Source organism: Hemibagrus wyckioides, linkage group LG03 (assembly GCF_019097595.1).
Source record: "Hemibagrus wyckioides isolate EC202008001 linkage group LG03, SWU_Hwy_1.0, whole genome shotgun sequence".
Taxonomy (NCBI): domain Eukaryota; kingdom Metazoa; phylum Chordata; class Actinopteri; order Siluriformes; family Bagridae; genus Hemibagrus; species Hemibagrus wyckioides.
The window spans coordinates 13,113,270-13,126,649 of NC_080712.1; the positions used below are offsets into that span (position 1 = coordinate 13,113,270).

Sequence of the window (13,380 nt, forward strand, 5' to 3'; positions counted from 1 at the left end):
TGTCAATAATAATTCAAGCTAATGTGACATTCACTAGATTTTGAGTGACAAATGAACAGACCACAGTGTATCATATTAATAAAGAACTTTATACTGATGAAAAAAAACAACAAACAAATTTAATGGCATTTCAACTTAAATTAACTTAAACATTTGTCTTGCTTTAAAATGAATGCAGGGTATGGCGAAGCTGCTGCTTGTTATGTGTAGAGAGGATTTAGCACTACAGGGCGGGTATATAGAGAGAGTGCATGAGAGGAGGCATAAGTGGGTACAGATGATAGCTGGGATTAACTGTTCTTGGCTGTAATAGAGGTTAACAGCACTGAGACATTTTCAGCCACAGAAAAAAAAAAATAAAAGCACTTAACTACCAGCTGGAGGAAATGAAAATGACTGGGCCTCACCCATAAACTACAATAGATTCAACTTTTGTCTGTGATGCTGCCATATGCAGGCTTGACAATGATTGTAGTGCTAATAGGAGATACATAATTAAGATAATTGCCTTTGCTAAGTGCTTCAGATTTGGAGGAGTTAAACAGCTCAATTAGGGTTATATCAATCTCTAAAGGAAATGAAGTCACGTGTAGACAATCGCGTACACCCCTTAAAGTTCTGCTCATCGAAATTATTTTCCACAGTTTGATATTCATGCTCTATATACAATATGTTGCAAGTGACACTCCCGTGAGAGCTCTTATTTTTTTTTCCTGTTCAGTAAATAATTCGTTTTCCCTTAGACCTTCATTGTTGAAGAGAAAACACATAAGACGTGCCACCCGCTGTTTTGAGATGGCTGCTGATTTAATTGCAGAGTTAACAAGTACTGTTTTTTACTTAATTGCTTAATTCCTTCTTTGTTGCCAGGATTCCAGTATTATGAAGACATCTCAAAGCCAGTAAGCAAAGCTGAGGCCGAGGCGGTGGGTCAGATTATAGAGGAGGTTGTGAGCTGTGTCAATCCGGATGTCACTATCACTCTGACTGGAGGCTTCCGCAGGTAAGTTAAACAGCATGTCACTTTATTTTACATAATTTACATAGACAGTTGCATCGTCTGTACTGGACTTTTACTATGTGCTGGAAGAAAGAATTCAGGACAAACAAGAAATAATTTAGCATTTTTTTTAACAGTGGAACCTCAGCATATGAATACAAATTTCCGCCTTAACAATTGAACCTTTGCAAGAAATTTGCATTGGCATATAGAGCATTTCTGTCATACGAACAAACCGAACCAGATGCCGGCTAAATTGCACGTATGCAATTTCATATGCTGTTCAAAAGCTATGTGATTTTTTTTTTTGTTGACAGATTAGTTGTCAGTATTCTCAGAATGGGGATACACATATATGACATTCTAACATATATGACATTAGTACATTAATAATATATGACATTATGAATGTTATCATTTTAAAACCTAAAATAGCATAATGAAAGCATGACAAATGTACTTTGTCCACACGCATTACTATTTCATGACCTTAGATTTGGATCTTGGTGTCACATTAAGTTATTCACATGATTTTGGCAGCACACGAAGTAACAAAAGAAATGAATAATTCATGCCTGCTTCACGTCTGTGTTTTCACTCCAGTCTAAGCTTCATGCTTTCTTTCACTGTTGGAACAAAATATTAGGTTATTTCTAGTTCATTATACAAAAATTATGATGTGCTGTATCAAGTACTTTATAGGCTTGCAGCCAATTCATGTGGGTGGAATTCATTTTGTAAAATTGTGGAATTTGCAGTGATTGCATGATTGGTGTCATTTATCATGACCACGATCCTTTCCCTATCATGATCATGACAATCAGCCTTAATATATTCACAGAATACCATATTAGACTATTATTCGGTGCTTATTTAAATCTATATATTCCTCTTATGCATATGTTATTTATTAGTAGAAACTGTATTTTTTATTATCTTGTTCCAGCATCATATTGCAAAAGGAAAAAAAAAGGTTTTGTCAGTCTGTATTTTCTATCCTCTGATTTTTTTTTACGTTATACATAGTCTATTTGAACAGATTTCAGCTCACACTCAGTTGGATTAGATTAAATCTACCTTTATTGGAGATCATTTGTCTTAGGTGGATTTCAGAAGGCTTTTGCTTGAAGAAAAAGTAAAGATATTTTTCTGAGAAATGATTCAGGAGTAGAGAGAGAACTACTTAAGTATGAAATATTACAAAATCAAAACTAGAGAAAATATGGCAGGGTTTTTTTTCATACATTATGGAGAAAGGCTACCTTGACACACAGTTAAAGCTTCTCCCATCTTCTTTGTGCTTTTTAATATACCCATGAAAGAAAAATTGATCTGCTTTTTTCCCCCCATCTTTCTCTGAATGGCTGGTGATGGCTGTTTTCTATGAAGTACAATGACTTAGTATGAACTTTAAGTACTGGGAAAAAAAAAAAAAACATTTCACAAGAGCAGGCTAACAATGATAACTTTGATAACCTTCTGTAGTTCAATGGGGAGGATGCCAGTAGCTAGTAATTTATTTTTTTAGGTGCATGATTAACTCAGTTGTGGGGTAAACATGTTCACACTGGTGTTTGATTTATGTCTCATATAATATAAGAGGAGAGTCACAGGACTTATAAATGTTATTATATTATTGTGGCAGTTGTATATAGTGTATAGTGTATATAGTGTTTTACTATTAAAAAAGCTGAAGTTTATTCGTATTTTCTTTTCTTTTCTGAAATAAATCTCTTTACTAGTGTTATTGTGGAGTGGTGTGAATTGTTTGCTTGCCCAGCAGAGGGCTCACACCCCTCCTCTTTCCCACTGCCCTGGTCACCAGCAACTAAACACAATTCAATTCAATTCACTTTATTTTTATAGCGCTTTTGAAAATGGACATTTTCCCAAAGCTGCTTTACGGAAAACATAGGAAAAAAATTCTAAAGTTTAAAGCTAAGTTACTATTTATCCCTAATGAACAGTCACACAGAAACCCGACAGTGTCCTGACTAATCTTATAACAGACCTGAGGTGATAAATGTCTGATAATTCATTTTGCATTCCCACTGACTGAATGGAACGGCAGCATCCATTCATTCAAAGGGTTGAGTAAAGCAATGCCACTCCACTGCAATCTTCTGAGGTAGCTGATCCTTTCAGCTAACGAACACCAAATAATTTGCAAATACTTGGAGAGGACCTTTAAATAAAAAAAAAATGCAGTAAAGATTACGATTCAGTAAAGCAAGGATTTCAAGCACAGATGATATTGATGACAGTGTTTACATACAAAATCAAAGAATTTCTTCTTTTCTTTTTTACTTTTGTTACATGGCAGAATATACGTAAGGGCATGGTCAGTCCTGATATTCGAAAATATCAGAGTGGAGTGGGTAGGTGAAAAAGAAAATTGAGAGGTGTATGAGGGGCACAGACACCCAGCCTATTTCTGGCCAGTCAGCATGAGTCAGAATATATCAACCTGGTACTTATGTTTTTTTTTTCTTCTGAACTCTGGATTGAACCTAGTGTGTTCCTGATTGGATCCTGTGGATGAGAATAGAAGTAATAAATAAGTAGATAACTAAAAACGCCTGATACACATTTATGTATATGCTTATGAATTAGAAACTGATTGAGACCAAATCTGACATACCTTCACTGAGCACTTTGTTAGGAACACTATATTAATACCTCCCTTTGCTCCCAGAACAGCCTCAATTCTTCATGGCATGGACTTGACAAGATTTTGAAAAACACTTTGAGATTCTGGTCCATGTTGAAATGATTGCATCAAGCAATTCCTGCAGATTTTTTCAGATGCACTTTCATGCTAGGAATCTCCTGTTCTACCACATCCCAAAGGTGTCCTATTGGATTCAGATCTGGTGACTGGGAAAAACACTGAAGTCATTTCATGTTCATGAAACCAGTCTGAGATGACTTTTGTGACATGGTGCATTATTATGCTGGATGTAGCCAAAATGCTAAACCGTGGCCATAAAGCAGTGGTGGGCAAAGTACGTCTCCTCCATACTTGAGTGAAAATAGAGATACTTTAGTTAAAATTTCATGTCTCCAGTAAATTAGAAGTCCTCAGTTTGAATTTCTACTTGAGTTAAAAAACAAAAGTACTTTTGTTTGTACAAATTTACTTAAGTAAAAAAGTACTACATTTATCCTAGCTCTAATGTTGTCATTTTTTTGTTGTCATTTTATGTGAGTAGAATCTGTCTAGAGTAGACTCAACTCACACATGCCTGTTACTACAAGGTCAAATGAACATGATACATATGTCAGTTAACATTATTCTGAGCAGTCACAGCGTGCAAGGGGAACATGGGGCTGTAAAATAGCAGTATTCAAGAACAGTTAGGTTTTCCTGTTAAGATTTATGTTATACTTAAGACCGTAACAAATTAAAACCTGATAAAACACCATGCAGATGTTGAGATGACACATTTGTTTGGTTGTTTGTGTGTGTGTGTGTGTATGTGTGTGTGTGTGTGTCAGTGTTTAAAGGGCACAGGTATTTGTGCATGGACACTACACAAGAAAAAGGACCCTTATATGAAGATCATATGCATTACGGCAGAAGAAAATATGTAGCGGGACAGTCTGACTTGGTAACTCATACAGAATAACTAAAGTGTGTAATCAGTTTTAAACAAATGACTAGCAAGGATCCAAGCAGATTCACTTTAGCAGAAACTTGCTGCTTTACAGATTCAGAAGAAAAAAAGTTCAAATTCAGTGCAGTCAATATAAAAGTTGACCTATTGGGTTATTCAATCCAATGAGTTTCTGATTACGTTAGCTTACTTAACATGCACGACATAATTAAGATAGTGATAGATTTACATTTGATTTCGTATTAAAGAAAATCGCCATTATGATTATCACAGGACGTGCTCACCTCTACGTTTTCGCAAATATGATAGAGAATTCTTGCTAGAAGAAACTATATGTTAGTGAGGCAGAGCAGGTATCTGAATATGAAAGTTTTTCTTCTGTGAAACAAATCCTGCATGTAAGGTCATGGGTGTGCAGGTGGTGAGATGGGGTCAGGGTTTTCTTCCATCGTAGGCTACAATATTTCAGGCTGTGAATTTTACTGTACTGTACCATTTGCACTCACCATGTTTAGTGAAACCAAAAAAAGCTATGTAGGTCAAAAATAATGTGCACGCTGTTCCTCAGTTTGCTTGCTGTGCTGTGTGTTATTTTTTAAGATGTGGCATAATGTAGTGGAGAAAGTTAAAAATTTTATACTTTAGTTGTTGATCCTTTGGCTGCTCCCTACGTGTGTGAGGGGTTGCCACAGCGGACCAACTGGTCCACACAACAGCTTGGCACAGGTTTTACGCCAGATTTAGGCGAGAAACCTACCACTAAGCCACTAGTGCCCCCACAGAAAAAGATACTTGAGTACAGTAACAAATTACATTTACTTCCTTACTGCCAACCACTGCCATAAAGGGATGCAAAAGTTCAGCAAAAATACAACAAACAGACTATGGCATTCAAGTGATGGATGACTGTTATTAATAAGCCCAAAGTGTGCCAAGAAAACATTCCCCCACATCATTACACCACCTCCACCAGCCTGGACTGTTGCCACAAGGCTGTTTAGGTCCATGGATTCATGTTGCTGGTGCCAAAGATTAGGCTTCGTTCTTCCAGTCTTCAACAGTCCAGATTGGGTGCCCTCTGCTGCTTCAGCTTTCAGTTTTTCACTGACTGAAATGGAATCTAACATGCTGTGCATTCTGAGATGCTTTTCTGCTCACCACAATTCTGGTTATCTGAGTTACTGTAGCCTTTCTAACATCCTGGACCAATCTGGCCAATCTCAGTTGACCTCTCTCATCTATAAGGCGTTTCCATCCACAGCACTGATTCTCACTGGATGTTTTTTCTTTATTGTAGCATTATGTATTGTGTGTGAAAATCCCAGGAGATTAACCCATTTGAGATGAAACCATCCAATCTGCAAACAACAATCACGTCACTATCAAATTCACTGAGATCACATTTTCCCCATTTTGATGGTTGATGTGAACTTTAACTGAAGCTGCTGGCCCGTATATGCATTTTAAAGGATTTTATGCATTGCGCTGCTGCTACACAATTAGCTGATTAGATAATTGCATGAATGTGTAGGTGTACAGTTGTTCCTAATAAAGTGCTTAGTGAGTATATACTGTAAGTGCTAAATTTGCTTTAAATTAGCTACTGGAGCTTATCTAATTAGTTTGCTAAATTTGTGGCTAAGTTTAAAAGACATCAGTTGTAAAGGTGTTTATAAGGCCTTAGGCAGAGCCTCTTTGCCAATACATGTACGTATCTTTCTAAACTACACAGGAAAACAACAACAGCTGCAAGCATTGGCAACTCTAAATATGTTTTTCTCCTGCCATCTCCTAGAAACAGAAAAGCATGTGAGAGTTTGGTGTGTTCAGTTTGGTTCAGCAACATGTCAGCTAATGTGTGATCCCTAGATGTTAGTGTGTGATCCTCAGATATGTAATATTTTTTCCTCAATTTCTCAGTTGATAAAATACTCTAAAACCGAAAAAGCAGGAAAGTGTGATATTCTATTAGGTCATATAATACATCCAAATCTTCATTCTTCACCACAACTTTTCAAACCATAATCTTAGAAACCGTTATACTAATGTGCATTAATATTTGAGAGGAGAGCCAGGGTGTAATAAGGGCTAGGTGGGCTGAAGCCCTAGGGATTGAGCTTGGAGCGCGCCCCTGGTTGGCTGTCATTTGTGCCACTGCTGAATGATTGACAAGTAGCCTAATTATAGAGTGAAAAATTGTGAATACAAATAAAAACCACATAAACATGTAATATCTACATACTGACGCTGTTCTACCTTCTGTACAAAGCAAGATTACTGAATTCTGCATAATATTTTCCTTTTCCTTTAATAGAAAGTATTGCTTGCACTCTGCTACTGGGCTGAGAGACTGAGCCACCTGACCAGCATGTCCTTGGAATGTGTCATGATTATAGATATTAATTATTAAAGATTTAACCTCTGATAAATCTGGGAAGAAGAGCATCTAATGTTCAGATGCTCTGAAGCATCTTTAAAGCATGTCTGAGTTTGTGTCAAACTCAAAGCTCCTAGTTACATTTGAACTGCCCACGTGAACAGTGAACAAATAATAGTATTGAAACAGCTCTCAGCACAATACTACTGAGTGTTTTCACTCTATTTAGCATTCACAGCATATCAGCACCTGCAGTGACCACCTGCATTCTGCACATGCCACTGTATCACGCTGTTTCATCTCACAGCAATGAAATCAACACCTATATGCTGCATCTGATGTAAGTCAGTCCCCCTTATATAAACCATTTAGACACGTCTGTGGCTTGTACTTTCAAGAGGGATGAGGAAATATAGTAAATAAAATCACAGTGTAAGCTATGCGATACAACTATGAAGTGCAATGTGCTAGATTTTGAGTGGATGATGACAGGAATTTGTTGTTTTAATCATTTAATGCATGAGCTATTGTCAACCACTTTCCCCTATAATAAAATAAATAAAACTTTGATATTAATAGCAGAACAAGAGATTTCATTTATTTATGTACATATGGAAAGATGACTTCCCAGACCTTTCATGTACATCATAGCACAGCTAGGAGAGATGACTTCCTAGACCTTTTGTGAATATCACAGTGCAGCGTCTGTGTAAATCAATGTAATACAGTATATACGGCTGAATAGGTGCTCTTATGCCTTTTCCCCCCCCTATAAACACCAAGACCCACAGGGATTTGATTACTGATGTTAAAAGGTGATATGGTGTATTTATATATAGTGTGTGTGGTCTTAATCTGGGCCTGCTTAAAGGAGAAGATCAATTCCAGAACAAAAATTTACAACTAATTTACTCACCCCCTTGTCATCCAAGATGTTCATGTTTTTCTTTCTTCACTTGTAAAGAAATGATGTTTTTTGAGGAAAACATTTCAGGGGTTTTCAAATTCAAATTTTATTTGTCACATAGGAAATCATACACAGTATGACATGTAGTGAAATGCTTTTTACGACTGTCTTACATAAAAGAGGAAAGAGTAAAAAAGAAAATGTGTGAACTTGAAAATCAAGTGTCAGATATGCATATGCAAATATATGTCTATGTATGTATATATAACAAATATAAAAATATAAAAAACAAAAACAAAAAAAAATATAAATGTATATATACACTATATTGCCAAAAGTATTCGCTCACCTGCCTTGACTCGCATATGAACTTAAGTGACATCCCATTCCTAATCCATAGGGTTCAATATGATGTCGGTCCACCCTTTGCAGCTATAACAGCTTCAACTCTTCTGGGAAGGCTGTCCACAAGGTTTAGGAGTGTGTTCATGGGAATTTTTGACCATTCTTCCAGAAGCGCATTTGTGAGGTCACACACTGATGTTGGATGAGAAGGCCTGGCTCTCAGTCTCCACTCTAATTCATCCCAAAGGTGTTCTATCGGGTTGAGGTCAGGACTCTGTGCAGGCCAGTCAAGTTCATCCACACCAGACTCTGTCATCCATGTCTTTATGGACCTTGCTTTGGTCACTGGTGCACAGTCATGTTGGAAGAGGAAGGGGCCAGCTCCAAACTGTTCCCACAAAGTTGGGAGCATGGAATTGTCCAAAATGTCTTGGTATGCTGAAGCATTCAGAGTTCCTTTCACTGGAACTAAGGGGCCAAGCCCAGCTCCTGAAAAACAACCCCACACCATAATCCCCCCTCCACCAAACTTTACACTTGGCACAATGCAGTCAGACAAGTACCGTTCTCCTGGCAACCGCCAAACCCAGACTCGTCCATCAGATTGCCAGATGGAGATTCGTCACTCCAGAGAACGCGTCTCCACTGCTCTAGAGTCCAGTGGCGGCGTGCTTTACACCACTGCATCCGACGCTTTGCATTGCACTTGGTGATGTATGGCTTGGATGCAGCTGCTCGGCCATGGAAACCCATTCCATGAAGCTCTCTGCGCACTGTTCTTGAGCTAATCTGAAGGCCACATGAAGTTTGGAGGTCTGTAGCGATTGACTCTGCAGAAAGTTGGCGACCTCTTCGCACTATGCGCCTCAGCATTCGCTGACCCCGCTCCGTCAGTTTACGTGGCCTACCACTTTGTGGCTGAGTTGCTGTCGTTCCCAAACACTTCCATGTTCTTATAATACAGCTGACAGTTGACTGTGGAATATTTAGGAGCGAGGAAATTTCACGACTGGATTTGTTGCACAGGTGGCATCCTATCACAGTTCCACGCTGGAATTCACTGAGCTCCTGAGAGCGACCCATTCTTTCACAAATGTTTGTAAAAACAGTCTGCATGCCTAGGTGCTTGATTTTATACACCTGTGGCCATGGAAGTGATTGGAACACCTGATTCTGATTATTTGGAGGGGTGAGCGAATACTTTTGGCAATATAGTATATATAGTACGATATAGTATATGTATAGTATATGTGAAAAATACAACAATATAAATAAATATATGTGTAGACTCTATAATGTACAGAAGATACAGTATATGAATATATGTAGATAAAATGGTCAACATTGAAATGGTGTTGCAAAAGAATATAGTATGTACAGTGTGCATATGTAAGATAAATATATAAATATATTGTAGATGTGTATATAAGGCAAAATATAGTGTCCAGTTTAACAGGGAGTAAAGTGACAGTGCAGTGTGCACACAAAGATGTACAGAGAAGATGTACAGTGAGAGTGTTACTGTGTGTACAGAGTAGTGCAGAGTACAAAGTAGTGCAATTTTGCATGTGCAACAATCAGCTGAGGTAGAATGTTATGTTATGTTGTGTGTGTTTTCTCCATATAGTGGACTTCTATGGTGCATCCAAGTTTGAACCTCCAAAATGCAGTTTAAATGCAGCTTCAAAGAGCTCTAAACGATCCCAGCTGAGGACGAAGGGTCCTATCTAGCGAAGCGATCGGTCATTTATTCTTTATTCCCACAAAGTTGGGATCATGAAATTGTCCAAAATGTCTTGGTATGCTGAAGCATTAAGAATTCCTTTCACTGAGGCCAAGCCCAACCCCTGAAAAACAACATTTAGTTTATTATGAAGCGGCTGATCAGAAGCAAAGTGATTTTAAGATGTGGATCTAAGCTGAAATTTGAGTCACATCAGCAATGTGATCAGTAGTGGTTTCTTTGAATACACTACTCACAGAGTTCTAGTGCAGGTCTGAGTAAACAGAAAGGCCTTAATTGTCAGATCAACAGAAGCTGAAAACTATAAAATGTAGAGGAAATGCTTAAGTAAGGGAGGTCATATATTAGACATTAGTTCATAGCTAATAAATGTGTCTAAGTATCAAAAATAGCATTATAGAAAACAGTGTTTTAGTTACTATTCTCATATCTTTACCTTATGATGTAGTCACTTGCCTCTCTGTAATAAATACTTTTATAGAGGCAAATTAATGCTATTTTATTCAAATGAATATAAACACTAAAATTGTGCTCCCAAGCTACTGTCTCAACACAAGATGTACACTGTGTGGCCAAACGTATGCCAACACCTGACCATTGCACTCATACTATGTGCTTGTCGACAGTCCTATTTAGAACCAGAGGTATTATTATGAACTTGGTCCACTCTTTGCTCCTATAACAGGCTCCACTCATCTGACAAGGCTTTCCACAAGATGTTGAAATGTTGCTGTGAGGATTTTGCTCGTTCAGCCACGAGGGCATCAGTGAGGTCAGGCACTGATGTCAGACAAGGTAACCTCAGTCATAGTCAGCATTCAAATTCATTTTAAAGGTGTTCAGTGGGGTTGAGGTCAGGGCTCTGTGCAGGTCACTCGAGTTCTTCCACTCCAAACTCGTCAAATCATGTCTTTATACCCTGTTTTTTTATTGTGCTGGAGCAGCTTTGGGCTTCTTAGTTTTAGTGAAGGGAAATCTAAATACTGCAATGTACAAATCTATTATAGACAAGTGTTTGCTTCTAACAACAGACTGAGAAAGGCCCATATATATGTGTGATGGCCACATACCTTTGGTGACTGCTCTGAATTGTAAATGCTCTGACAATTTTACTGTAGAGTTTCCAAAGTATTGTTCAAGCATTTACAGTAACCAGTAGTTTATCATAAAGTCATTGTGAATCTGTAGCCTTTACTGGGACGACTGGATGTGTCGTGGGATTACAGTCCATAACAGGGCAACCTGCACACACATAGACAGCTAGGGGTAATTTAGCATTCTCAGTACACATATCGACATGTTGTTATTGGGAGGTAAGAGGAATGTCAGATTCTAAAGCAATTAAAAAGAAGTAGTAACACTTTTGTATTAATTTCCAGAAACAGTTATTATTCATGAAAAGCAGGTAACATCTTCAATATAAGGTAAGAATATATGAAGCAATTGTCAGGCGGCAGATGGTAAGTTAGAATGCTTTATTTAAAAACTGGCATACAAATAGCTTTTTTCCTTCAAACACCAGAATAACAACACAGAATGTGAAGCTTGATAACATCAGGCATACACAGTGTGGATATTTCTGGTTTTGAGGGAGTATATATACACAAGTGCTCATGACTGAGTCCAGGTGTGTGTGATTATGATAATGACAGAGGAAGTGACAGTGTTTGTGTGTGTTGGTTTCCTTATTCCATTTCTTTAGGCAGCATTGTATTTTTGGGATTGTAGTGTGACACAGATTCTAGTATTGATCTTACACTAACATAGGGCTAATGGTGCGAAAATAACTGCTTAATTTCTTTGAATGTACTTGTATTAATACTTTGAACGACAAAAATCTCAAAGAAGGATCTCAAAGACACTAAGGTACTAATGAGTATCACATTTAATGTTTCCATTTTCACAGTGCTGCCCATGGGCTTTAGATATTAGGTGGAAAATCTGAAAATAGTTGTGAGATTTCTTTAAAAGAGGAAGGTCAAAACCCAGACTTTCGGCTTACTTGAATTTTGTTTGGGCTAATAAACATCGTCTGTGACTCATCATTAATACAGCACAGCAGTCTTTATTCTCAGGCAGTACGTGTCTTAAAAATGACTTTTCTCAATAAGTGACACTGAAATTACTATCTCATGAAAAAAGTCTCATAAGGCAGATCTTCTAGCACTGCTCGACTGGTTCCTCTATCTCTCCATGTACAATGTCAGCATGTATCAAGGCTTTTGCTAGCGTACCATCGTCAAGCAATGATTAAAAACATAGCTTGTCATGAAGTGCTTAAATTATATACTACAACTTTATTAACTATATAGACTATACCTCACTATTATAGTAGCTGATAATACTCTGAAAATACCATGACCTAGCAAACCAGTATAAGGATGTATTTAAAGCACTTCTGTAAGTCTCTCTGGATAAGGGCATCTGCCAAATGCCATGAACGTAAATGGAAATGGAAATGAGGCCATGTGCAGTAGGTGTTGCTAATGATTGACATTTGAGTCGCCATTAATAGTATCATTTCTAGCAAACCTTTAAAATGCCTTTAAAACTCTGCACACTGCAACGGATTGAGAGTGCAATACGTTCAAACTAAAAGCTGAAATATTATGTCGAATTTGCTCCGTGCATAATAAGAAAGCATGTAGATAATCTGATGTTTAAAGGTTTAACCCAGGCATAATGCATTTTTGATTTCCGATTTCTTTTGAAGTTCTTTATGAATTCACAGAAACTGAATTCACAGTGTGTAAATAAATGAATCCGTTGCCCTGAGTTGCAGAGTGCAACTGTTTTGTTTCTGTCTTTTTATTTTATTTAGAGCTTATTTAGAAGCACGGTGTCCTTTAAGGCATAATTCTCTTTTTAAACTCTCATCACACTCATCACATATCCCTTATTTTTACATGAGCTGTCTGGCTTGTTGATTAATAAAGAAAATGTATCAAGCTGTTTTTAAACTATTCATAATTTCTCTTTTGAATCTTGCATTTGTTTTGCTGGCTTGACTTTCTGCAAACATGAGTGACTATGCGCATGTATCACCTCTGAGCTTCCTCGGTCTGTCACCCTGCTAAATGAGCTGGTTGAGTTACTCTACTAGCTGGTGGGGAGAGATACCAAATTTCTTCCATGTAAAATGGTGTTTCGTCATGAGCCGAAGGCTGCATTTTTTTTTTTGTCCAAGAACAAACAGAGGAAGCGTTGAAGTTACAAGCCACAACAAGAAAGTGTCTAGCTTCCCCTCACAGAGTATTTGTCATGCTTTTGTCATGCTTCACTGCTGCATGTTATTATTTTACTCCATGATTTTTTTTGTTGTTGTTGCATAAATACCATCTTTATTCGTTTGTTTTTTGCTCTTTCTCTAGTCTGTGTCTCTCATGGGGT

The 13,380-nt window shown here is 37.6% G+C and overlaps 1 protein-coding gene across 1 annotated transcript in view; it reads left to right on the forward strand.

Moving 5' to 3' along the window:
- Positions 1-13,380, forward strand: part of dntt (deoxynucleotidyltransferase, terminal) — a 122,621-nt gene that overhangs the window by 31,699 nt on the left and 77,542 nt on the right. Inside the window, exon 7 of the mRNA XM_058380387.1 lies at positions 871-1,003. Within this exon, the coding sequence (XP_058236370.1) occupies positions 871-1,003 (133 nt within the window). The remainder of the gene's footprint in view (positions 1-870; positions 1,004-13,380) is intronic.